The sequence below is a fragment of the Falco cherrug genome, chromosome 7, assembly GCF_023634085.1.
Source record: "Falco cherrug isolate bFalChe1 chromosome 7, bFalChe1.pri, whole genome shotgun sequence".
Lineage (NCBI taxonomy): Eukaryota > Metazoa > Chordata > Aves > Falconiformes > Falconidae > Falco > Falco cherrug.
In genome coordinates this window covers 28,434,992-28,461,398 of record NC_073703.1, presented here as the reverse complement: position 1 = coordinate 28,461,398, position 26,407 = coordinate 28,434,992, and the positions used below count along the sequence as shown (strand labels likewise).

Sequence of the window (26,407 nt, the reverse complement as noted above, 5' to 3'; positions counted from 1 at the left end):
AACCAGCAAAGGCTGAAGTTCGTTTTCAAAGTCATATTAGGGCTGGGAAATGTTTGAGTGATCTTCAAGAAAAGACCACTGAGTACCATTTTCAAAAGGCCCAGAGTCAGAGCTGTGAGCGCTGAGCACCCCCTGCGCCAGGCTCTGAGTGCCAGACTCACTTCTGCAAAGTGTCAGTCACCAGTAAAGGCCTGAGAATAAACCAGTTTGGAGGTCTTCCCCAAAACTGCTACTAGATTTCTGCATGTAATAACAATCATGCCTGTTAAACACACCTTCCTGCAAGAGGTAGAAACAGAGAAGGGGATGGGGACAGCACAAGGAACTTTGCTGCCGTGTGGCTGGCGAGGCCACCCCCTTGCCCGCTGGTTCTGCCCTGTGCCTCTCATGCTATGGAGATGGCAGCGGCATTAGAAAGAGGAACAGAACAGCCATTTTATCAAGGGAAATAGTGCATCCCAGTCATTGTCCAGGTGGAAAAAAAGCAGCTGAAATAGAGCAGAACACCGCAACAAACTGCAATATGCACACAAGGGACTTTTGGATGCTGAATGTCTGTAAGTACAGAAAGTACAAGCTCTGAAGTGTAGAGTTTTGAGCAGATCCAGCACTGCTCAGATGCACGGGAACTCAGTGACTGCTTGACTTCTGGATCTGGTGATATTGCAGTCTTTGGCAGTACACAGGTTAAGCTGCAGAGGTATGATATTGATGTAATATGTAATGACCCCATTTAATCTAAAGTGGGGCAGGGTTACATTTATCCTCAGGCTGAGTTTTGATTGCTCAGACTCCGTGGATTCCTAATTTGCTGATCTGTTTTCTGTCATCTTTTTTCCTCCCTTTCATTCCTTTTATTCTTGTAAGAAGTCTCCAACCCTCCCATGCTTATCTAACATCTCTTTGGTGCCAAAAGAAAATATATGTCCACCCCTGAAGCCTGTTTTTTCAATGCACTCTTCACCTGCGCAGAAACTGGGATCAGAGCCTTGCTAGTGTTTGTCCTACCTTTGTCATTACCTCTGTCCTCCTTAAAAGAGGACAGGGGAGGCAGGTGAGCAAATAATGTGCCACTTTGGGACCACGTTCCTGTTAGCTCTGATAGCTCTCACAGGCTGTAGGGTGCTGTGTGAAGTCTGACACTCAGACCTTAGGGTTAATGATGCTCTGAAAAGATCAAGCATCCTTTTCTTTTTTATAGTGGTTTTTTTTTTTGTTTGTTTGTTTTGTTGGTTTTTTTTTTTAATTTTTTTTCTTTTTTTTTTCCATAGACTTGCCTTATTCAGTTCAGAATGTGAATAGGTTTGAATGCATTTGTTTTCCTTTGGGTATCAAAATTCAGAGGTTATTCTAACTGGACACATTAATGACATTCAATTGCCTCCTGATAACTGCTCCATTGATGTCTGTCGGCATGGCACCTTCTATGCCCATAACCTCCTTGTAGACAAGACAGCTTTCCTAGCGGAATGGAGATACTTAAAAAAAGATGCTTGCACACACACACACACACACACACACAAAAAGCAGCAAAATGTCAAGATGTTCCCAGATGAAATGCCCTGAGAGATTCATGATGCAGTGGTAGCTGTGAAGAAATGCAGATGTGACAGGTAGCTGACAGCTACGTACGTTGTCTATAATCCTTCTGAACTAGTGGCAGACACCTTTTTAAAGACAGCGATTAACACGAAAAACCTCTCCCAAAAAGCGATATTTGCAGAAACTATCATATGACGATATGTGGGATGCTTGGATTCTTTCTATTCATTTTAGAGGATAAATACCATAGGTCAAGACTTGTGGAATAATAATAATGAATTAATATAATAATAAAAGAGAACAGAGGGTCTGAATAAAACAGACTCCAGAGCCTGGGGCAAATTGCATTTGCTAAACCATTTGGTAAAATGGGCTGAGGCAGCCATTTGAGCTCAAGTAAATCAGGGAAAAGTTGCCTTCGAGTGACTGAAGGGCTGGCTCAAAAGCAGCCATTTGGACAGGTTTTCTCTGCCTAGAATACAGACATATTGCTCCCTGGGCACCCTTCTGCAGAGACACCACTGTCACCCTGTGCCTCCTCTCCAGAGATAAACAGTGTATTACTGGTATCAAGATGGTAGACACCTTCTGGACATATAGCTGTTATTTTTCATGGACCACAGAAATTATATATCCAAGGTAAAATAAACATATAAATAAATAAAGTTGCTCACAAAAATGTTTTTGCCTGAATAATTAATTCCTCAGCAAATTTTCCCATAGTAAAACATGTCCTAATGAGCTATCAGGAGGAGAGGAAATTCATCACTTACCTCACAAATATCAACTTGAGAGCACTGCTCATGTCAGGTGGCATAATTAATGACGAGAGGGATCATGGAGTAGCACAGCCAAAACCACAGTCCCCATCAGTCATTCCACATCAGTCCAAGTCATACAGTGTTACTCGATCTACAGAGGATTAGCCAGGCAGCTAGAAGGAGATATGGGGCTGAAGGGAATACAGGCAAATATGGTACATCTGATCTTGATTTATCCAGGTTGGTTTTCTGCTTATCACTGTGGTGCTTATCACTGCACAGTTGATTGTGCAGCTTGTTCTAATTTTGTGGCTTTTTTTTTTTCTCAGAAATAGAATTTACAGACTTTAGACTTCACCCTCCCTGATGCTGAGGAAGCCATCTTCAACCCCTTGCCCCAACACATGGTCCCCTTAGGGTTTCTTCTTTGCAGGAGATGGGAGTTCAGTCCCTGTGCAGAGAGCCTGGGGGGGTGCCCTGGAGCAGGCAAGCTCCCTCTGAGCTGCGGGCAGGAGGCCTGGAATGTTGTATTCAAGATGTTGGTCATGGTGGGGCTGCAGTAGGAAAACATCTGAACTGTCCTCCTGGTGCTGGCACCACCGGAGCTGGGGCAATGGGCAGCCTCCTCTCATCACACATCCATCTCCTCGCTCTGCTGGGCATTGCAAGCACTACCCCACTGGCTTCCTCCACAGTGCAAATGGGACCAAGGACGAACCACACATCTGCTCCAGTGGTAACCCCCTCCTAAAGATGTCCACAGGAGCCAAGACACTGCAGGATGCTCTGGAGGAACAACTCTCCCTACTCAGATGGGAAAGCTGACACAGTAAGCCAGCTGTCAGCTGGTGTAATGAGAAGCTGAAACAGCCATGGTGGGTTAGACCAAAGGGTCATCTCACTGGGGATCCTATCTCCAAGGAGAGCCAGCAGCAAATGCTTGGCTTTGGGAAGAATGGAGGATTCTGGCAAATGCAGGGTGACCATTCTGTGGCTCTACCTTCCCAGCAACTTGCTGTTCAGGGACATCCTGAGCTGAAGGTTACTGCCCCAGCTCTGTGTTTAGCAGCCCTTGATGTGCTTTTTTCCGATTAATTTATCTAATCTCTTTTTGAACTGGCATTCATTTCTGGCCTCTGCAGCGTCCTGTGATAAGTGGCGCAGAATAATTATGTGCTAAGTGAAATATGTGCATCTTTTCCTCTTACTTAAAATTTTGCCTGACCTGTATATTTCATGTCCTCCATTCTCTGTGATATGAGAAAGAATGAATTGTCACCTTGCCCTTCTCCCCCAGTTTCACCATGGTAAGGAAACTAAGCCTATTTATGCCTTCTTTCTGAAACACCATTGAATTTACTCCACTAAAACAGCTGTATATTTCAGAGACCAAGTTCCAGCCTAGTGTAAATTTTTGTGGGGTATTTTTTTTGGAATAGAAGGATATGACAAATTCAGGCAGCTGCCAGATGAGTGATGGTTGACAGGTCTGTTTTCTACCTCTTTGCTCACTCTGGCGTGTGGTTGCTCCATCTGACCAAACTGTGCTTCAGTAGCTGTCAGCCTCCTAAGTGCAGCTGTTTTACATGTCTGTTATCTTTGCAAATGCCTAACTGTATTTTTTGAAACTCTCTGATAAATGGTCGCTTGAGTTTGTTCATCAGCACAGACAACATTATATGCTCTACAAGTGACCCTCACATTTCACCTCTGCAATAACCCTCCCGCAACAGAGCCCTGTGCTTGCTGGTGGTAAGATCTGAGCATTGGGCTTGCCCAAGGCAAAATGCCCTTGGCATCTGCTGGCCCCTTCTGTGGGCTCCAGTGTAAGCAGTAACCGAGCTTTTATGTTGGGGCAGACCTCCCAAGTTAACTTCAGAAAAAATTATCTGGCAAATCTGATGTGTCATGTTTCAAAGAAAAGTGTTTTCCAGCTCAGTCCAGGTCTGATTTCCTTCCTGATAAAGGACAAAACCCTTTGGGAACGCAGCACTTCTTGGAAGGAAGGTTAAGATCCATAGACTTCCCTCTTTACTACCAGACTGAAATATCAGCATCATCTTTTCTGTTAGGAGTGCACGTCTATCCCCACAGGGTCAGGTCAGCACTCTATAATCTTGCAAAATAGAAATACAATTTTTGATGATCAGAGTCAGGTAAGGATCAGACAAACGGCCTGACACATTTCATATATGCTGACAAAAGTTTTTATTCAAGAAGCAGGACATACTATACTTTCCCTGTACTGATAGAGCAAGATTTCAAGATAGTATACATTACAAATGATTTACAATGAAGCTGAATTAATGTCTTCTTTGAGAATTCCCCCCTCCCAGCACGTGCCTCAGGACTGTATCTGTAATGTCTAAAAAGCACAGAAAAATAATTTTGTTGCCCAACGGAAACACAAGCCTGAAATCCCATGTGCATTGTATTTGGGGTTCCAGCTCCAAATCTGCTCCTCTAAATGCTGCCTGGGAAGTGGTGCAGTGCCTAAAATGAGCCCTGGGATTAAGAAGTGATCTGAGACCTGCAGTTGATCTCACACTGGCTAGGAAACTGGATTAGAAAATTACCTCAAACTGGAGATGAATTACAATGTCTTGTGTTGGAAAGAGGATTCATGTTTGATAGAAAAATGAAACTGGGATTGAAAGCCAACCCTAACCTGAGATCAGTTTAATTTGGATTTTTCTGCAGGGGGGAGCTGAGCACAAGTCACATTCCTCTCCGTGATGCTTTTTGCTTTCTTGCATCCTGGCCATGCAGTTTTGGGTTTTACAGCTGAGGGGATGTTCTGATGTCTTTTCAAGAGTGGTGCAGGGCAGGGGGCTGGTCCCTGCAGTGCAGAGTGGGGTGGATGCTCACCCCGTGGAATCTAGTGAGCGGCAACCAAGCCTGCCACGCATGTACCATCACTGTGCTGGTCCATTCTCAGCTTGATGTCCAGCTGGTCCTTAGGGTTATTTTCTTTCACACTTACTCTTTCTGACAGCCAGAGGAAAATACAGGTGGTCCCAACCCTGGGCAGCCCCTAACTGACATCAAAGTTTAATGAAAGTTATTCCACCTCCGGTGATTCCTTGCTGCCACTTGCAATATCTTGCTGTGGGGGTAACCAGCTGGGCTAGGAACAAAACCACTTGGTCTGCAGGTCCCCAGGTGGCTGTGCACCCTGTTTCTTATTGCCACCATGTCAAGTTAGGGCCAAAAGTTGCTGGGATCCAGCAGCCAGGATGAAGCCTTTTTTTTTTTTTTTTTTTTCCAGTGGAGATGTGAGTGTCATGGGTGACATCAGTGTCCCCTGTCATTAGGGAGACTGAGAGCCGGTGGTACCCAGCCCTGCTGGGGAGGCACGGACTGATTTAAACCCCTGAGCGCCAGACTGTATCAGCGGCCAGATTTTCCCAAGGAGGGGTCCTCTACAACGTTTTTCCTCTCCACAACCGCCGCAAGCTCTGGAGCCATCAGTACGGGCAGCTCCGGCCGTGGCAGAGGCAGCAGCTGTGTCCGGAGGAGGCATTGCATTGCATTGCACTGCGCATCCTCCCTCCCCACCCCCTACTGCTGCAGGCTTCCTCCCTTCATCCCTTCACGCTCCCCCTCCTCCTGGCCCGCACCCCTCCCACCCCGCATCCCTCCCTCCAGCATCCCTCCCTCCTGCCTCCCTCCCTCCCGCATCCTTCCCTCCTGCCTCCTTCCCTCCTGCTTCCCTCCCTCCTGCCTCCCTCCCTCCTCCATCCCTCCCTCCTCCATCCCTCCCTTCAGCATCCCTCCCTCTGCCTGCGCAGAGCCGCGGACATGGTGCTCAGCAATTTCCTCTTCGCTCAGTGCATCTGCTACTTCCTGGCCTTCCTCTTCAGCTTCATCGTGGTGGTGCCACTCTCCGAGAATGGCAACGACTTCCACGGCCGGTGCCTGCTCTTCACTGAAGGCATGTGGCTCAACGCCAACCTGACGGTGGAGAGGCAGCGCTTCACCGTGCAGGAGTGGGGGCCTGAGGCCGCCTGCCGCTTCAGCATCTTCACCGGGCTCCTCTCCCTGCTGCTGGCCACAGTGCAGGCCTGGAGGACCCTCTTCTTCCTCTGCAAAGGGCATGAGGAGTAAGTATCCCTGGGGATGGCAGGGGGTGCCCATCCCTCCTGCAGGATGGGACAAGTGGGAGCAGCCTGGGGCTGAAGCACTGGGCTTTGCATCCTCCAGATGATCCTTCTCCCTACAGGGGTTTGGGGTGAGGTGGTATATTGCCTGCGTCTGTCTGCATGCACACCACACACACCCCACCTGTGTCCAGGGCCCTCTCCAGAGGATGCTCCCTTGCAGGGGGTTGGGGTGGGGGGCCAGGCTCACTGCAATGCACCCACTGCCCTTTGGCAGGCTGGGAGCAGCACCTGGCAGCTCAGCTGCAGTGGGCATGGAGGGTGCTGGGGGCCATGGGGCGATGCTGGAGGCTGGTGCTCGCAGGTTCCTCCTCCCCATGGTCCCACTACATGTCCCTGTGAAGGGGGACCTTCCACAGTTGTGCAAAACCAGATGTGTGTGTGTGTGTGTGAAAAACCTTGAAACAATATGGTTGTGTGCGGGATGGGGGTGGGTGGGGTGAAGAAGGGAACAGTTGGTGCCCCCCCTCTATTTTTATCCTGCTTTTGTGGTGGACATGGCAACTATTGCAGAGAGCAACTATTGCTTGGTTACAACAGGGGAGCAATGCTGGGCGCTCCCTGCAGCAGCCGCAGGGCTGCACTGGCAGTGGGTCACTGTGCTCAGACAAACCAAGGGGCATCAGACCCCAGCAGGTACGGTGAGAGGCTCGGTGGTCCAGGCAGCAGCCTGGGGGTGCTGTGCTCTGTGCTTTCCTCTCTGGTGGCCTGTCCTGCCACCCTGGGTAGGACCCCTGGCGCAGGTAACCCAGCCTGTGGGTGCTACAGGGCCAGGGCCCCCCAAACATCCAGCTGCATGGAGGCGGGAAGGCAGGAGCAGGCACTGGGGGCTGGCTAGACTAGGAAAGCCATTTTCCCGTGGATAAGGGACCATGCCAAGGGCAAATCACTCATGTCTGGGTCTATTTGGACTAGAGGTTTTTGAGTCGATGGCTGTTACTCACATCTGGGCTTATACAACACCCTGATGTTGGTGATACTGGGGGCTGGGTAGCAGTGTTTTCTCTCTCTGGCTCTTTGCAACCAGTCTCAAGCTGCCTATTGCTAAAACATGCTATAGTAAGTATAAACTAGAAACTCATTTCCATATTAAAACTTACAAGTTCTAAATATAACCACGTGCTTCTTAATACATTTGAATTCAGCTTCCTCAGGTGATCAGATACCTATAAAGGAATAGCTGAGTCTAGATGCTTTTTTTCAGTTTTGCAGTTCAGAACTAGTTAATTTTTGGAAGAAACCAGCAATAAAAATCCTGTAATAGCAAAATTTGGATTGGATATTTGGCCACCCTCCAAAAGTGGCCATTTAGTTCAAAACAGTTAGGCAGGCCCCTGAAAATTCTCCCTTTCGGAGCGTTTTCAGGGTCCTTTGGGCTGTTAGCAGCTGTATAGCGCCGTTCACAGCCGGCGTGGCTTAGCCCCAGCCAGTAACTCAGTATCACGCAGCTGCTGGCTCACTCACCCAGAGGGATGGGAAGGGAATTGGAAAGGGATGTAAAACTTGAGGGCTGAGATAAGAACAATTTAATAATTGAAACAAAATAAACCCAAAAGAACAATAATAATAAACCTCATAACGAAGGGAGAGAGGAGAGGAAAGAGAAGGGAGAAAAGAAAATGAGTGATGCACAGTACAACTGCTGACTCCCTGCTGACCAATGCCCAGCCAGTCCCCCAGAGAGACCAGAAGACCCTGGCCACGCCCCCAGTTTATATACCAAGCAGGACATCCCATGGTATGGGATATCCCTTTGGCTAGTTCAGGTCAGCTGTCCTGGCTGATACAGGATATGGTCCCAGCTGTATCCCTCCCAATTCCCTGTGCCCCTCCTGAAAAGTCCTTGACTTCATACAAACATCACCCAGTAACAACTAAAACCATCTATGTGCTATCAGCATTGTTCTCACACCAGATCCAAAGCATAGCACTACAACAGCTACTAAGAAGAAAATTAACTCCATCCCAGCTGAAACCAGGACGACAATTTTTCCAGGCAAGAAGGATGATGGGGACCAAAGATGGAGCAAGAGGGCATGATGAGATAACCGTGAAGCATCACAGGAGGGTAAAACAGGACAAGAGGGAAGCTGCTTGGAAACAGTAGCTTCCTAGTAAGAAGGAAGGTCTGATCTTTACCAGATCTTTCAGAAGCAGGCAGGACACACACCATTCTGGTTTTAGACAGCCATTTGTTAATGCTGAAAGGTAGAGGTACAATTCAGATACTTCACTACAAGGATTGCAAAGCCACTTCTACTCTGAGCTCGTACCAGCTCCTTCTGCTTTATGGGTGACCTTGGCACCTGGTGGAGGTGAGCTGATCTAGTCCTCCAAGTCCAGTGAAGCCAAAGGGCAAGAGTAGGATCCATCTTAATGTTGAACTACAAGTTAGGCATCCTGGCATCCAGCTCCCAGTATGGTCTGTAAGTGTTTCTGGAAGGTGGTTTATTTCACTTGTTTTCTGTCAGTGTTGGGATGGGATGGCTGTCACTTTGGAGGGAGCCTAGACAGCCCCGCTGAAGCCACAACAACTCAGGAACAAACATCTTAAGCCCACTGGTAATGACTTCCTCCTGATAACTGCTCCATTGATGTCTGTCGGCATGGCACCTTCTATGCCCATAACCTCCTCATAGACAGAAGTCACATATATCTCACCACGTATAACCTGTAGAAATTAGGACTGTCCAGCCCAGAACCTTCCCAGGATTCAAACATGGACTCAGAAAGCCTCTTGGCTTTTCATTTAATGAACTACCAGGGAAAAGAAATGACTTTTTGTTCTCTGGGATGTGTAGACTCCTCTATCCCCAGCATAATGAGAGTGGCACTGATAGAAAATTCATCATATTCACCCTTATCACCTAACCTGAACGGGATGATCTGCCTCCTGGAGTTGCCAGTCTTTCTCCAACCTAGAGTATGTCTAGGTTTCAGATAATGGGACTTTCCAGGAGCCACCTAGAGCAGCTTCAACTAAAGGAAGGCTTGATCAGATGAATGCAGGAAGGATGAGAAAGTTTTCATTAGCTAGAATTAAGGGGGGGAGTTAAACAGTAAGGTTGGAAAATGAGTGGACAATTCTGTGGCCTTATGGGACTGCTGCAAGCCTCCCACCCCATACCATGCCAAACACAGACTGTGCCTGGGGCTGGGCCTGGCTGGCACAATTAACAGGGCTGAGGTAAATTGGTGTTCAGTTGGCAGAGATAACATACTGACACCAGAGCCAGAGAAGTCCCAGGAGAAGCTGGCCTGCTCTGCAAATGGCCCATACAACGGAGATCTGTGTCCTGTGATGGCAGTTCTTTTTGTTACATTGCTTAAAATGATTATAGCTATCAGTACTGTGTTTTTATTTTTAGTTTCTCTGTCCTAGGCAATTTTTGTCCCAATTATCACTTCAGTCATAAAATAAGTTTTAGATCCAGTTACTATATAATTTGAGCTAATGACATTTATTTTAACAATGGTGATTTTCATCATTACAGCTAATGAAAGCCATGCTGTGTATGAACAATCACCACTTAATATTTATATTTGAAGCCCCATCCTTTTATGGTGAAAAAAAGTATCAAAATCAAAAGCGCTTACAAATGAAGGTAATGTGACTCAAAGTCATAATCCATAGTTTTTCAGTGTATTAGGTGTTCTTAATTAAAGCAGATGTGTTTCAAATGGAAACTGATCTTTGTGCCCAGTGTATGCTGCTTACAGAGACTGCTGATGTTGTCTTTCAGCTGTTTATGAGTTACATTTTTCTTCCCTTTTATTGCAGCTCTTTCTTTTACGCCTTCCTGAATCTGCTGATCAGCGCCTTTGTGGTGTTTATCACATTTATTGCTAGCACTATAGTGAGCGTAGGATTTAACATGTGGTGTGATGCAATTACCGAAAAAGGAAGCATGCCAAATAGGTTAGTATTGAAGAATTCATTTTCTTCCTTTTTTCTTTATTTTTTCATGTATGCACAAATGGATAGTGGTATTGCAAACTGTAACTATTGCACACAAGGTGAGCAAGGGGGAGAAGGCATCTGTAATGTGGAAATCCAGATTTTTTCATCTGGAACAAAAAAAGCAAATCAAACTTTTTTTTGCATTTAGTAGCCCACAAAGAAAAGTGTGTTCCCACAGTGTTTCAAGGTCTCTTTAATAAAGAGTCAAAGATCATACACAAGAAAAATCTGTTAGTTTTAAAATTTTTATTTCCAAAGGAGACCTAGATTTGGGAATGTTCTGAGTATGGTCTTTTGAGCAGGGCAGGGGTCTGGGGGTCAGGGCTTCTGGCTTGCTGCCCTGGCTCTGCCACTGACCCACTGTGTGACAACGGGCAAGTCACTTATCTTGCCTGTGCCATAACACACCATCATCCAGCCCTGGTGTAAAGATTCTGGCCTCGCAGCGGTGCTGTGGATACCCTAAGAGCCACAGAATGGAAAGTACTTTGTAAGTGCAAAGTACAGATGGCTGGTACTTTCTCACAGCACACAAAATGTACAGCTCCTGAAATGGTCTACTGTATCCCATGATGCTTATGCTCCTTATAGGAAACATAGGTTGAGGTAGATCTTTTCTTATCAAGAAAGAACAGTGAAGAGCGAGGAAAAGGTGACATTTTATGTCATATGATATTGAATAATCGTACTACTTAAAGCATACATTTATGTTGCACATTGTCATATGTTGTAAAATGCCATAGTAAATGTTCTGTTTAGGGCTGCAACGATTAATCGAATTATTTGAATATTCGGTTAAAAATTCAATTATAAAAAACATCTAATCGAATATTCGGATAAGAACCCAAGATGACCGACACCACTGAAAAGGAGAGAGAAGAGGCTGCAGAAATCAACCAAGAGATAGAAAGACAACCTCAAAATCCTGGGATTTTTTTCACACCAGTAAAAGTCCAAGTTATTTGTAAAATCTGTAGGCAGCCTCTATCTTACCATCAGAGTATCGTCTCCTTGCTGGAGCATCCGAAACAAAAACACCCACAAAATCCCTTCTTCTGAGGCTTTTCCTGATGAAGTCAAAAGGTAATGGAGGCTCATACACTTTGTTTCATTGAGGGGTGAAGCAACCAACCTGGTGTGATGCCAGATGTATATATGTGGGAGGCTTGGTGGTAGTGGGAGAAGAGGGTTTTAAGGTTTTAAGTATACTGTTTTCATAGTAACTGTTAAAATTCCACTTACGGAACATTGGTGTTATCACTTACATAAATTATACATATATTTTTTAAAAGAAAGCAATTACATGCCTCTTTTAGCCTAGTTTTAGAGAAGATTGGCAAGCCACCTGGTTACTGCAATAACCTAAATATCTTTTGATAGAATATGCCATTGTGACTGAAACACACTTAAGATGCTGCTTCATTTTATATTTGGTTTGCGTCTTTGGGATTTCTGGAATAATTTTCTTTTTTCCCCTCCAAATGCCTTCCTTGGGTAGCTGTGAAGAATTACAGGATATAGATCTTGAACTGAACTTAGAAAACTCTGCTTTCTACGACCAGTTTGCTATTGCACAGGTAGGTCAGCCTAGATTGTGGTTCTATTCCAGTTCATTTGCCATTTGCTCATTGATCTGGGATTGCTGGAGCTGAACTACTATTCCTCTGAAATCAATGGGAATGTTTCCATTGACTTTAGTAAGCGCTGAATCAGGATGATAGTGATGGGTACATTTGCATTTTAAATTCAAAATAGACGGTTTTGAATGTGGACATGTGCAAACCTGACGCTGCCACTGATCCTATTACTCTTGATGGAAAATTTATTTTTTTCCAAAAGATGACCTCTGCAGAAGTTGCAATACTCTGGTGTCCTTGAGCTCTTCATTGCTGTTCAGAATAATGTCTGACCTGCATCAGATCATGGGGCTATTAGCTTTGCCTTCCCTGAGTTTGCCTGAGGTCGCCTGAGGTGTATAAATATCAGACCATGGAAAATAATTAAAGATTACTGTCATTTAGATAGGGCTGTTTTCTGATGAATCTTTGAGAATGAGACCTCTAAGGCTGTCAGACCTTTCTGTTAAATATGCTAGCTCTAAGTCAATGAACACTGGTACCTGAGCACTGGTGCATGTTGAGCATGTAAAAGTTCTGCACTGAGGGTAGCCCCATCCATGCAGAGTTGCACCCATACTCATATGCTTCTTATGGTGTCCTGCATGGGGCGAGGCATTAGCTTGCCTGGGGCACTCCTTGAAAGTAACTGTGCATCTTGGACACAAGCTTTTATATGCCATAAAAGTGACCCCTTTATATGATGCTAGCCCAAGGCCAAGCTGTATTTTGTAGCGGATTTTGCCATTAGCTCCTAATCTGCCAGCTAGTGGGAGGGTAGCAGAAGTAAACCCATTATCAGTCTATGGCTTTGAATTCATGGCAGCTAAACGTCTGTGTCCACCTTGTGATCTCAGGGTGGACAGCTGATAATCTATATGCAAGAGAAGGCATTTCTCTAACAGGGAGCCATGCCTAAAGAGTCAAGGTCAATGCACATAACACTTCAGCTGGAGGAGAATTAACATATCACAGCATAGATGGATCAAGCCAAGCTGTTGGATACACCAATGCAAGACCCTCAGGATGTCCCTGGGCAGAGCTAGCCTGCAAGGTACAGCCACTAAGCTCTGCAAACATCCAAGCAGGAAGAGCCTGGGAGCATAACAGCCCCAGGGGAAAACCATTTGGCTTCAAAAGCTGAACTTGGCAGTGTCAAAGTGAATCCTGATGGTGACTGTTTGAAGAAAGGACCAAACAGGGAACAAAATCCTGCAACATTGTCTTCTGATACCCAGGGTGAAGTAAGCAGAGTTGGCTGAAGGTACAAGAATGAGTCTGTCTATGGAAGGCAAATCAGTTTCTTTGAAACAGTAGAACGAAAACCCCGAGAATAGACTGGACTTACTGGCCAAAGCAAACATGTCCTTGTAAGTGCAATAATTTCTTACAGTAGGCTTTACTCAGAAGCAGTCTCTACCCGTTTTCCTCCGTTTGGATGCTTCCAACACATCAGAATGGGTCTGGGAGTTTCCCTGAATTTGGCTAAATGCAAGTAGATTTTTTTCATGTCAAATAGAAGACCACAGCAGTAGCAGATACCTGAATGCTTTTAAGATAATATTTAATTTATGAAGTGCTTAAGAAATTAATTCAAAGCTTCCAATCGTCTAGATATAGTCATATAAAGCCAAATTAATATCTCCTTCTATTGAAGGTTTGTAGAATAACTGAAATATTCTTTACTTGGTGAACTGAGATAATTGTAGGTATGGGCAGAAATACTGAAGAGAATTTCCAAAGTGTATAAGCTATATAGGAACATAAACTCCTTTCAGAAAATAGTGGTCGTTGCTTATCTAAATTGGCTATTAATGTGCACAGCTGTATTGCTGTCTGGAAGTGTTTAAATTGTTGTATTTTTTTAATTGAAAATTCAGTATGTCAAAACCGAAATACAGGGATTCAATTAATCTTTCTTTGCTAAAGGCATCATAGAATTAAAACAGAATTTCTGCCAGAAAGCCTTACTACAAATGAACCTCCTCTGTGGCAGGGAGGCCAACATTCAAGTACTGGAACCAATCAAAGTGTAATTATTTCTACGGAGTCAGGCGAGAGAGACTAGTTTAGTGATGGGACTTACTGCAGATCTGATGCTTGAAGCCCCAGTCTCTCCTGCCAGGTATATAGGTGTCACCAGGCACCTGAGTGTGTTGTAGTGGGTTTCTCTTGCTCTCTGAGTTCATACTAATGTGAACCAGTTAGCCCAGAATGTAAGGGTGCAATATAGAAGATTTTCTCAACAATATTTTGAATGGAAATACTTTAAAATTAACACTTCTGCAGGGCTAGTGGAAGGCCTGAAGGACCTGGGAAGAAAGTTTTAAAAAATATCTTTAAAAAAACTGCAACTCCAAAGTAACAAAAATAATATAATCCCAGGAATTTTGGGCTGGCCAGAATGTCAGAAACGGGAAGTTCAATGGATGCACCTAGATTACACAGATTTATTTTTTTCATTATTTTACTTCATACATTTTTGCTTCGGTTTTTCTAGTACATGAAAGAATTTTTTCCTTTTAAGCTACAAATAACTTGACAGAGTTGAAGAAACATGGGGCCAGGACCTCAATGGATGTAACTTGGTGTGACTCCATGGGTTTTGGTCCAGAAGAGATTTTGATATTCACCTGGACAGTTGACTTTGGATTTATAATATGGTACTGACCTCTTTATCATTTCTTTTTTTGTCTAGTTTGGTCTCTGGGCTGCCTGGCTGACTTGGCTGGGAATTACCATTCTGGCTTTCCTGAAGGTTTATCAGAACTACAGACAGGAGGACCTGCTAAATAGCCTGATCCATGAGAAGGAGCTGTTGCTAGGAAGATCCTCTTCACGAGCCTCTTTGCAAGATGAGAAAAGTGGTATGATCTAAAGTGTAAGCAAATTGTCAGGGCAGGATCTAGATTTTATTATTCAGTAGTGTGAGCTGAGGTTGAGTCAGGGTATTGAGTGTGTGAGATTGTTTCTTTCCTTATAACAGATGTCCTTGCCAATCACCCACCTCCTCTGTGAGAAATTGCTGGCGGAAATACTTGCATTAGGATACAGAGAATGGATGGCCCCATGCTCCATTGGCACAGCAAACACTTTGTCCTGCGCAGGCACGATCTGTAACCTGCTCTTGCTAGCAGAGCTGCGGGCTACCCCTGGCTTTCAGGGTAGGGACCTTTTTGGAGGGCTGAGCTAGCAAGACCAGGCTACAGAGTCCAGGCTATTTCTTAAAAATATTCTACAACAACAGTTGTAACTGAGGCTGTGTCCAGTCCCTCTTCTCCCCCTCTCGTCTCTTTTGCCTGTAAAGCTGCACCTATTCTCACTTTATTCTGGGTAATTGCAGCGCTGGTCCAGGTACAGACTCCCACTGTCTCTGCTTTTGCTATGTATGGACACAATGCTGACAAACCTGTTGCTCCTGCTCTGATTTTGAGTTCATTTAGAACATAGAGACCCATGTTCCAGACTTGATATTTAATGGTGATTAGTGTTAATGAATTTCACGAAGCCACTGTATTAGTACCGTATCTGTCAAAAACTGTGTATCATTTCAAAGGATGGTGGAGAATTTCCGTGGTTTTGTTTCTTCTTAGATTGTGGCATGACCAACATTTTTTATGACTCCTGAAGTGCAGTGTAGCTAGCAATTGCTGAAGCTTGCATACTAAAAAATGACGCTGAATAGATAGTGATAATGATTGTGCATTTATAAATGTAACTTGGTCCCTAACATTGTATGCTATTCTGAGTATTAGAATTTACTTGTGATATTGATTTCATATAAGGTATGCAAAATTACTGTGAACATTTGCATTGTAGCTATTTGTACATATTTATAAACATAGCAGGGAGCTTGAACAGCTGAGTTGTTTTATAGGTAGTTCAGTGCTGAATGGGTCTGTTCTCCCCACTTACGGGCAGGAGTTCCAGGGCTGATGAGTTTTGCTGTGAAAAGGGAGAACTGTTATCTACACAAAGCTCACGAGTTGACTTCGTTGTTGCTTTCAATTTTGCTTGGCCAGCGCTTCAACAAATAAGGTGGATAGTTGAGTCAAGAAGTAGATCTGGTAATTAAGAAGATTCACTCAGATGAGTGTGGGTTTGCATGGCGGAGAAGTGGAGTTGTACTAGTATTAGGCAGTTATCCCCAGTTACACATTACACAGGAGATCCTGATTCAGCAGAAAACTTAAGCAAGCAGTTAAGTTTAGGCTGAGGAAGATTTTTTGTGAGTACACTGGCACTGCCTGGGGCAGCTGTGTTGGAGTTGAGACAGCAATTATTGCAACACGAGAGCTGTGTTACCTGGTAAATAGGAAGGAGGGGAGAGAAGACAGCAGGCTTCTATCCCATCAGAGCTCCAGCCTGGGACTAGCACAACCATGCAGATTTACTGTTTTCTTCTGGAGAATATCTGATGTTTAAAGTTAAGTACCAGCTTAAGCATTTGGTTAAAACAGAATTTAAAGTCGTAACAAATCCCTTTTAGGGCACAAAATCTAATATTACATTCCCTAGCCAAATTGCTCTCATAGGTTTAGGGTAAAATCCCTCTGTGGGCTTTAAGCAGTGAACCAGCCCTGGGAACATCACTTCCAGCCCCAGCTGGCCACAGCTGTCTGCAGAGAGATCGTGTTTTTCAGCATCATTTCTGCCCACAAGGGAATGCAATACCTTTGCAAGTTTTGCAGCGGTGGCTTTTTTGTAGTTGATAATCGACATCAGAGGAGCAGTTCCTGAAAAGGGAACTGGAGACCAGGTTAGTTAATACCAGTTTAAAATTCAGAGATAGGACTGTTGTAGCGCTTTTGTTTTTATTCATTTGGTCTAATAAGAGATGCACTCTTGCAGGTACCTAAGTCCTTTGCAGGCATGACCTTCCCCTTCTTGCCCTGAAGAAGAGCTTGGGTCCTGAAAGTCAGCCTGTTTCCTATGTTTGCCTAACTGTTTCTCCAGCTGTAAAAGATACTACTTCTCCTTCCAATCTCACTTTGAATTTGAGATTCAGCAGTGATATCTCTTCCCACAAATTACTTCAGTGCATGCCTTACTCCTCACATGGACCCATGCTGTTGCTTTGTATAATATGTTTTATGTATGTGCCAAGTCAGGCTTAGGCTGAAGTAACATGTAGGTTGGGACCATTGTTCCTGGTCTTGCCTAGGGTTTCGAAGAACCAGAAGGTAGCAAATATCTCTTCTCATCCCTGCTCGGAGACACCAGGGCTCAAGCCTTCTCTCTGGTTCTGAGAAGGAAGAAGATACTGCCCATCAGTGAGGCTGTCCAGAGCTCATGCTCTCTTTTACCTCTCTTTTCTCCTGTCTCAGGATCTTTTCCTCCTTTCCACTTCCATGAAGAGCAGCAAACACTGGTCCTGGAGTTTCTATTCTTGTAGAAAAAGTACTAACTTTCGTGGCTAGTATTTTCACTAGCATTTGTCACCCAAACACTATCTTCATTGTTCTGTAGATCAATAGACAAAAAGTGGGATCTTTAAAGCACCTGGGGCAGCCAGGATCCCATCTTGAAGTCAATAGGAACAAAATACATCACTTCAGCCTTTGGAAAGTCCAGCCCAACACAAGTACACATACAGACTGACCTGCTAACTTTGGCATCGAGGTTTAGCTTCTCTAATTCACTTACCTGGGTGAATTCTTCTAACCCCAGTTGCATCACAGCATCCATGGATGCAAGCATTTTGGCTGTTGGAGTTGGCATTTGAACTGAAAACAGGCTGAGGCTCTTCTCTGAGTCCTACATGCATCTCAGTCTGTTTTCCCCAGCTTTCCTCACTTGACCAGGTGGGGTGTGGCTGGCACCCAACTTGCAAGCACCAGTGATGCTTAAAAGCAAGGCTAGTTTTGAAGGAAGCTCCTGAACAGGTGAGAAGGCAGAGCACATGGTGAGAAGCTCTCTGGCTTTTTGAGGGGAGGAGGGGTCTTGTGCATGCCCAGTTACTGGACCCACCTTTTTCGTTTGCATATAGCTTTCTGCAACCTCTTCTCCTAAAGCTTGGACACTCAGGCCAACCTGGTGATGCGAGACAGAAAATGTGTTAGAATAGTGGTGTTATTTGTACACACAGACATACATACCTACCTATGCTCTCTCTCACACACGTCTCTCTTCTGTATTTTCTGACTTCTGCTTTTAGTCATCCACTGCCAGCCAGCACAGAGTGTCTTCAGTAGGAGTTTCTCTGAGTCAAATGTTGCATTTCTGTGATATTTCAATGCCTTCTTCAATTTGCCATCTCCAAAAGCAGGCCTCTGGGAACACTCTCGCAAGAACTGTATTCAAAGAACTAGAACCTTGTGTAGCATTTCTACTTGTATTGATTTATTTTCACACAGTGGCAGGGGAAAAAGCTTGGTGGCCTTCGCCCATGCAAACCCTCCTGCTGCTGCCCATCGCAAAGCTGTGAGCCACTCTGGTGGAGAACATAGGATGCAGTTGTTTACTTGCTGTGTTCCCTGCGATGCTAAAACCACAACCAAAAGGCCTTTGTTTTGGCCTGTAAAAATTCCTGGTAATGCAGGGACAGCCTTACTTGGTTGGATGCAACTGGATGATGCTTTCCGAGGCACTGGGTTGTTGTCACACAATTACTCTGCTATATCAAATATATGTTCCCCACGTCCTGGCTACCATCTGTGGTTAATTTCCCTGCCAATTCCCTGCCAGCAGTCCACACTGGGTTAGAAAAATCTAAGCTAACAAGTATCACCTGAGCTTTTAGAGCAATGCTGTTGGTTATTATTTTTATAAAGGAGAAACAATTGAAGCCATTGTTTGGAATATAATTTCCTCATGAAGGCACAAATGCTTATATCTTCTTATCCCAGTAATTTGTGAGGTTTCTTTCACCTGGGAACTTACAGTATTGCAAAAATAAGAGCGTGATGATTTCCTTTAAAACCTGAAGGACACGTATGCTATGGCAGTGTTTCTATGGTCCCTTAGAAAACTGGTTGCTATAATAACCAGTGACAGATGCTCGAGTATACAGACCTTGTCATGAAAGCATTTAGTATCAGGCAGGTGGGGTATGTGTGTCTATACAACGTACACAGATATATGCCAGAAATAATTCCACTGCTCTTTGATATGGATGAATGGTCTTCTCTTAGCAGGTGGTTTGGCCTGGAGTAGTTATTAATTTGCCTTAACTTTCTACACTGCCTTTTTCTTACTTAGTATTAGGATCTGTGCGAGGATACAGAGGTTATGATAGCCAGAAGTGGATGTGGATGTGATGTGAGTGGAGTAGGAAAGCACCGGCCAGTGCAAAGCCTCCAAAGGGCAGAGATGGGTTTCTGATGCAGGTTTGCAGATGTTCTAACTCCTCCCATATCGGTGGGTAATGTCCTGATGTTGGCTTGTACTAGTCCTGTTACGAACAGGGAGCCACACTTCCCTTCAAGGCCTTTCCTCACTGATGTGGAACACTGCTGATTTAACCTATGTAGTACTCAGGATGGAAGCAGAGCTGCAGAGAAGAGGACCACATGCTTTGTAGTTATGTTACATGAGCAAGGAGTACTTTTCCTCTGATTCAGGAATTCTGCACCATGGACTCCTAAATGACCAATGAACCTGGAATGAACATAGTCTTATTAAATCCTGTAAAAACAGTATTGCAGGCAAAAAGCAGAACATATTTCGATAGGACTATCAATCCTTCAGTTGCCAAACCATACTCTTCTGCAACACAGTACAATATTCTGGCTCAAAACAACCAGCATGTCCTTTTGTATGAAGCCATTTATTTGCTGTTAGAAAAGATGCAGTGACAAAGAGGAAAAAAAGATGTGTTTATAACAGTTACTTAGTAGTGGAAGTTTAGATGGGAGAATTAATTTTAAAACATTGTCTTAACGGTTGAAGAAATTCAAGCAGATCTTAGGTGTAGCAAGTTAGTGTGTAGTTCTTGAGGGACAGAAGGGCTAAGCTGATTTATGGTGTCTGAGAATCTAACCAAACTAACCTTCTATATTTAAAGTAACCTGAACACTTACCTTAAGAAAACATGTGCACATGCTCTGTTTCTTCTACACCCCCACTGTGAACAGTGGGTTAGAAAGCCCCAGGCTGTGTTATTCTCTGAAATGGAGGGCTAGACTAGACAAACTGTTTCCTAGTTTGAGGGCTTTGGGTTTTCTTAGTGCAATGGCTATTGCATGTGAAATGCATGACTGGTTGAGAGAGGACACTTAGGATTCTCCTGGACACCTGAAGGTTCTCATCAGTGAGATAAGAAGCCACGTTTCACCTTTATTTGTCCTCCAGAATCTTTTAGTCTTTGTTGCATAATTGGTCCGATCTCAATTTTTAGCACCTCATGCAGCTTAGCCCTTAGGTTGATGGTTGGTCCATATCCTGAGAAATGGGGGATGTGCACAGGAGTGTCTTTAGGCAGATCTGGGTGCAGAATGCAGGGTCCCTTTGCTAGGGAAGTGTGAGCCACAGGCTGTTGTATAGGCTTTTTGAGGAAAACTGGGTTTCTGCACAACTTTAAATCACAGATCGATCTATGTGATGGGTGTCAGAAAATACAATATCAAATGTGCAAATTCAGAATGAATGTCAGCTGTAAAATATTTGTTACAAGAAAGTACATAGAAACTTGGTGTTTGGGTGTATATGGCTTTTATCATCTCCCTTCTCCAAAGCCCCCATTTCAAACATATTGCATGTAAAATCACTTTTACTATTTAAATAATAAATGTAACAAAAATCCAGATGATCATTCATACTGGCAAGACTTAAGAGTATTTTGTGACAAACCAGTCTAGATTTTGACAAAATTTTTGTCTTTACTTCTTAATCAATGGCCTGGGTGTGAACATCCTTGAGCTAATGGGAATCCTGTCTGTATCCAGAGCCTGAATTTATGTCCCAGACCATTTCCTTTGCTGATGGAAATAGCCCATTTTTATCTCATTGGTATGTTTGCTTTGGAGACCACAAATGCCGTGTCCTTATGCTTAGGCAATCTGGGAAGAGAGGCAGGTTTTTGCCTGGCTAGTTTCCACACCTGCATGCAGGGAGAAAATGCTCATATAACTTCATGAGCACTGAAATTGTTTCAAAACTGTTTCTGTCCATGATCCTAATGCCTTGAAGTGCATGTTTCTGTCCTTGTCCTCCATAAGAAAGAGGAAAACTAACCTAAGCTGTATTTTAGTATTCAGAGATGCACACTTTAAAATTTTTTATATATTTTTTTTTTGAGATGACAAAATTACACTCAATTGATGAAGCTAACAACTGCACTTTGATGTACTCCTGATGTAGAAGGGAAAAACACAACTGCACTCTATCAAAAAAACTTAACATTTGTTTCTGAGAGGTCAGGCAGCAATGTTCCTAATGTATAGCAAGTACTGCATATTTCAGTGCAGGCACATAAATGTCTTTCCATTCTGTTGTTGGGATGAGTATTTAATAGCAATGCTTTCTCTTTAGTTTTTTTTGTCTATGCCAAAGAGTGTATTGAACTGCTATTGCAAGCATAGATGAATCTATTCATCCGAGTCCTTAAACTTTTCTACCTCTCATAGCTACTATAACTGCCTGAACCGTTACTGCACACAACAGTGGAAAGGACTGAATCCATGTGAGAGTCTAAATCCTATTCGCATAGATAACTAAAGGATTTAGGATTTAATGCTTACTGGTTTCCTGCCAGCTCCTCGTTAAAAAGTGGGCACAGGCACCCAAGAAGGGCTGTGTGAATAGCCCTCTTGATTGGTCAAATAATGATTTTATTTTGGTTTGGTTTTCTTAATACTTTTTTTTTTCTCTCCAAAGACATGGAAGGTTATATGTTATGTGAAAAGTTGCATTTCATAGGGGTGGCAGAAAGCGGTGAACTACTTAAAATGCCTGTAGTGGTCCTTCTGCAGCCCTCTCCACTGGCAGCTAACTGCAAGGCACAGGTTTGATCTCCCCCTCTGCCTGGGGAGACACAAGCCTCCATCTACATGGCAAGTGTTGTTACCATGGAGTTATCCTGGATCCCTTTCAAATCCTCTTGTTGGAGCTCTTCTACTTGGCTCCAAATTCCTAAATAACAATGTTTTAGCCTGGCGGCTCTGGTGTTTATCAAGGAGATGAAGTACTTGGCAGCAAGAGCTGCTCACTGAAATAGCTGGGATTATTTGTAGATGCTGGAAACCCAGTCTGAGAACTTTTTGTTCCCCTTTTCCACTTGACTATGTTGTAAAGAGAGGGTTGAGACCAGCCCAGAGGTGGGAATGAAGATCCATTGTTACTGTTGACGTCTTGGGTGATTTGTCACAGAATTGAGTAGACAGTCCTGTGACAAAACTACTCTTTTTTTTTTCTCTCTCTCCAAAGAAAAAAAAAAAGAAAAAAAAAAAAAAGAAAAGAAAAAAAAAAGACAAAACTACCTCCTTACTTTCCCCTTTGTGCCCCAGAGCTGAGCAAGTTTGACTCCGGTTTGTATACAGTTTCTGAAGGGTATTACGAATGTGAGAAACATTGCAGCTCCTATGGCAAAATTTACCTTTTGTCAAAAAATAAGAAAGAATGACATAGATTTTCCCTGTTCTCACTTGGGCTGTCTGGGGTACGACGTCAAAGCCTTCCCTTTACATCATCCAGGCCTGATTCCAGTGACATGTTGCTCTAGGAGGTTCCCAAGGCTGGTGCCAGCAGTCCCTTAAGGGACCTGGTGAAGTTAGATGAGTACTAGGTTAAATCATAGACTTTAAGGCAAGGAAATGTTTGGAAATCTTCTTGTCATGGTATCCCACATAAGAGAGTCCAGAGCTCTTCACAGCCTCACTACTGCAGCACCAGGAATTAGTTTTCCCTGTTAACACCGTGCGGTCTCATGGTTTGTGTCTGCAGTACAGCCCATCTTCCCACAGCACGTTGGGTCTTGATTGCGTCCGTTAACCTGTTCCATTGTCTCTGCTGCTGATACAGTTTTAACATTGTTAAACCGCTGTTCAACATTTGACTTCAAAAGGTGCTAACAGTCTCCTTATTAAACCATAGTTTTCTGGAGTTGCAAGCAGTCCTTTTGCTAAATGATGCTAAGAAAATGCTAAACAGCATCCTTCCAGGGGGATGACTGCTGCATCAGGCCAGTGCAGATGGATGGTATCAGAGCAATTCTGGTCAAATACTCTCGGAATAAAACTAGTGCTGGTTTTCAGCCCAAGCCACACAATTGAGAAATCAATATATTGTGATCTGAAGTACACTCCTAAGAGGTTTTTGAAGGTTTATAAACAAAACAACAACAAAAAAACCCCCAACAGTTTCACTGACATCTCCTTTCCTTGGGTCCTTTCATCTCCAAAAACATTCCTCAAACTTCACAGAGGGTTTTATTGCCATTGAGCTGATCAGGCCTCATTTCTCACATCTCTTCCTGCTGGGGACAAAGGCTGCTGAGGGAGACAGGGGGGTGCTGTAAATCAGAACAGAAATAGGTGGTGAGGAGAACTGCGAGTGCATTTCCTAGGAGGGATTTCGGCTTTCAGGCTGCGATGTGAGGGATCCAGCATGGCAGTGCCCATGCTGGCAGTGCTGACACCGTTTTCACCCTTTGCTTGGCCCGCTCAGCCACCACCTGCTCATCTGGCTTCATGCACAGCAAAGCATCTCCTTGAAGTATGTGCTGCCCTAAACTCAGCTTCTGGAGAGGGCCACCTGTGTCAGCCGTGCAGATATCCGTGTAAAGGTGCTGGCATGGCCACCAGGTTTGGAGGGGCTGCTTTGGAAACCTCTTCTTTCCAGGTTGGCAGATCCAGATACCCTACAGCTGGCCCTTTGCTTTGTGCAGCTCGTGGCTCATGTGGGGAAGGAAGGATTGTTCCCAAATCTCTGTCGACTTGCCATTTTTGAAAGTAGCTCGTAAACACCCATAGTTTTAAAAGGTTTGGGGGGGTTTATGTGGTACCACCTGCAAAGATCTGAAGCAGATCTTGCATACAAGTCAGAGCAGAGCCTGAAAGCATTTCAGCCTCTCTAAAATATATGTCCTGTGACTTACGTGTTCACGAGCTACTGTCTTTTCTTACAGCCTCGTAGGAAAAGCTTTATAAGAGTCTCGATTAACTCCTGTGTCATGCTGCTAAAGAGGTCCCCGCATAATGGTATTTGGGGGCAAAACTGAACACTTAAATAATTTGTTTAACCACTGAAAGCAGTAGAGGCGCAGATCCTTTGCTGGTGTATATAGCTTAGCTTTATGAGCCATGCTGGAATCATGCCAGTCCACACAAGCTTAGGGTAGAGCCTGGTCTGTTCTGAATATTATTTCTTTTGATTTGTACGGTCTTTTGCAGTGTAATGACTACTGATTTGGAACTTTATTTGCATGCATTTGACAGAAACAGGATTGAGTGAAGTTTATTATTGTTTTGATACAGTCTCAAAAAGGAAGCTTTTTACTAGCATTTTAATATAGCCCTTTGTAAACACCTAGAAATAAAAATTCTGAGTCCAATCCTTCTGCTAATGGAGTGACTGACAAAGTTTTCTTTGGCTTTAGTAGGAGCTGGACTGGGTTCAGTATAAACGATACACTATAGTGTTACTGATAATGTGTTTTATATATTGATGCTTTTTGCTGGACAGTGCATTGGCTTTTTATGATTTGGTGACATATACAAATAAATTATTTGGAAAGTCAATATTCTGTGACTGGTTTTTGAAGGTGAATTTAAATCATTACAATGTAAGAAAAAATTTGTTCTCAAGGTCAGTGGTAACACCTTAGTTTGTGAACTCATTCCCCAGCATCTCCACGCCACAACCTGTATAGTCAAGGACATGGCCAACACTCCTAAGCTGCCTGAGCCCTTTTGGTATCATCTTCCAGCAGTGAACCCTAATGCCATAGGAGGCTAGGAGAAGATGCTCCCATGCCAGCATGCAGCTGAAAGGCAGCTTGTTACCAAATGTAAAAGGGAACCACAGTCTGCATGGGCAGGCTCATTTTCTAAATGCCGGCTGGTTAATTTTCTTCATGTAACGTCAGCCTTTCTTTTCAGAGGTGGGCCTAAAGGCTCCCAACAGCTATCCTGGAGTAAGGAATTAATAAGAAACAAGTCCATGCTATTATCTTAGAGGTTCCCGAGTTACTCCTTGAGGGCAGCTGGTAATACCCTTTTCCTAAGCACACTCTGCCAGCTCTTCTGCTTGCTTCAAAGTGGAAAAAGGCAGAAATAACTAAAATTGCTGCTAAGGGCTTCTGCTACTCCATTAACTTGTTTGCAGACGTGGCAGGGCTGGAGACATGAAGTAGGGAATGGGGCTAGAAGCAGTCTTTGGGGCTGCTTTTTACTAGTGCTAATGCTGAGTGCATTAAAAGGTTAATGTAAAAAAAATCTAATGTCATCTCACTGTGTCCTTTACTATCTCCTCTAATCGTATGGGTATGGATGTGCCTGCTAGTGCAATCAGGTGCCTTTGATGTGGTGAGCCTGCCTGAAGAGGTGTTGGCAGCTGCCCTCTGTTCACGCTGCAGGAATGTACTGAACACTGACAAAACAACACTTACCCCGTACTGTTGTGGTCTGCTGATTTCTGTTGTGCATTACTTTCATACTCATTGCATAAGTGATATTAGGCAGCACTTCTACCCTTAGGCCCTGTCACTAGCCCATCTGCATGCACAGGCCTCCTTTGACTCTCTTCTGGCCCTTTGACTCCTGTCAGCACTGCTCCTGGGAAGCCCACCTCATCACTGTCTGCTTCAAGAACTGCTGCAAGAGTCCTGTCCTCCACCACTCCCTCTTTTAGCCCTTTAAAGCTAATATATTACATTTCCAAGCTGGATTAAATAATTGCTTGGAACTGGTTGGCTGCAGGATTCTTGATTTCTAAAGCAATTCCCCAAACTGACACCAGTTTTCAGGTGAGCATCTCTAGCATTTGTAAGAAATCCTGTACTCCCTCTCCTCTTTTACCTCTTTATGGGCAATTCTCAGGAGTTGTACTGAAGGGAAATATTACCCAGCACAGTCAGCAAGGGAATTATCACCCAACATGACTGATTTTCCCTGACTTTAGGACTCCTGTTAGCTCTTCCAAACTCACAGAGGTGTTGCAGCTAGAGAAACGGCATTAAACAAGAACAAGGAGAAATCCCACCCAGCTCTCAGCAGTAAGGGTAGATCTGTGATGGATAAAGAATGGAATGAAGAGGCAGAGTGGGAAAAAAGTGTGTGTGTGTGTAAGCGGGATGGATGAATGGGGAAAGAGCTTGAGTGAGAAGGCTCTAGAACAGGTAAGTCCCCAGGAGCTGGGACTTTTTCACCTATTCACAGCCTTGTTACTGACCTGCTTCATTCACTCACACAGGTGCACTGTCTTTCTCAG

General features: G+C 44.0%; 1 protein-coding gene across 1 annotated transcript; it reads left to right on the top strand.

Moving 5' to 3' along the window:
- Positions 1-5,931: 5,931 nt before the first annotated feature.
- TMEM179 (transmembrane protein 179) lies at positions 5,932-24,710 on the top strand. The gene is made up of 4 exons (XM_005436008.3): positions 5,932-6,406; positions 10,245-10,382; positions 11,923-12,001; positions 14,739-24,710. Exons 1-4 carry the CDS (start codon positions 6,105-6,107, stop codon positions 14,916-14,918), a joined length of 699 nt encoding a protein of 232 aa, XP_005436065.1. The 5' UTR covers positions 5,932-6,104; the 3' UTR covers positions 14,919-24,710.
- Positions 24,711-26,407: the final 1,697 nt, after the last annotated feature.

Bases quoted from the DNA above. Each gene is read 5' to 3' on its own strand.
- TMEM179 (XM_005436008.3), top strand. From the start codon at position 6,105: ATGGTGCTCAGCAATTTCCTCTTCGCTCAGTGCATCTGCTACTTCCTG. The intron at 6,407-10,244 runs GTAAGTATCCCT...CTTTTATTGCAG, and splicing joins CTCTGCAAAGGGCATGAGGA to CTCTTTCTTTTACGCCTTCC. The intron at 12,002-14,738 runs GTAGGTCAGCCT...TTTTTTGTCTAG, and splicing joins ACCAGTTTGCTATTGCACAG to TTTGGTCTCTGGGCTGCCTG.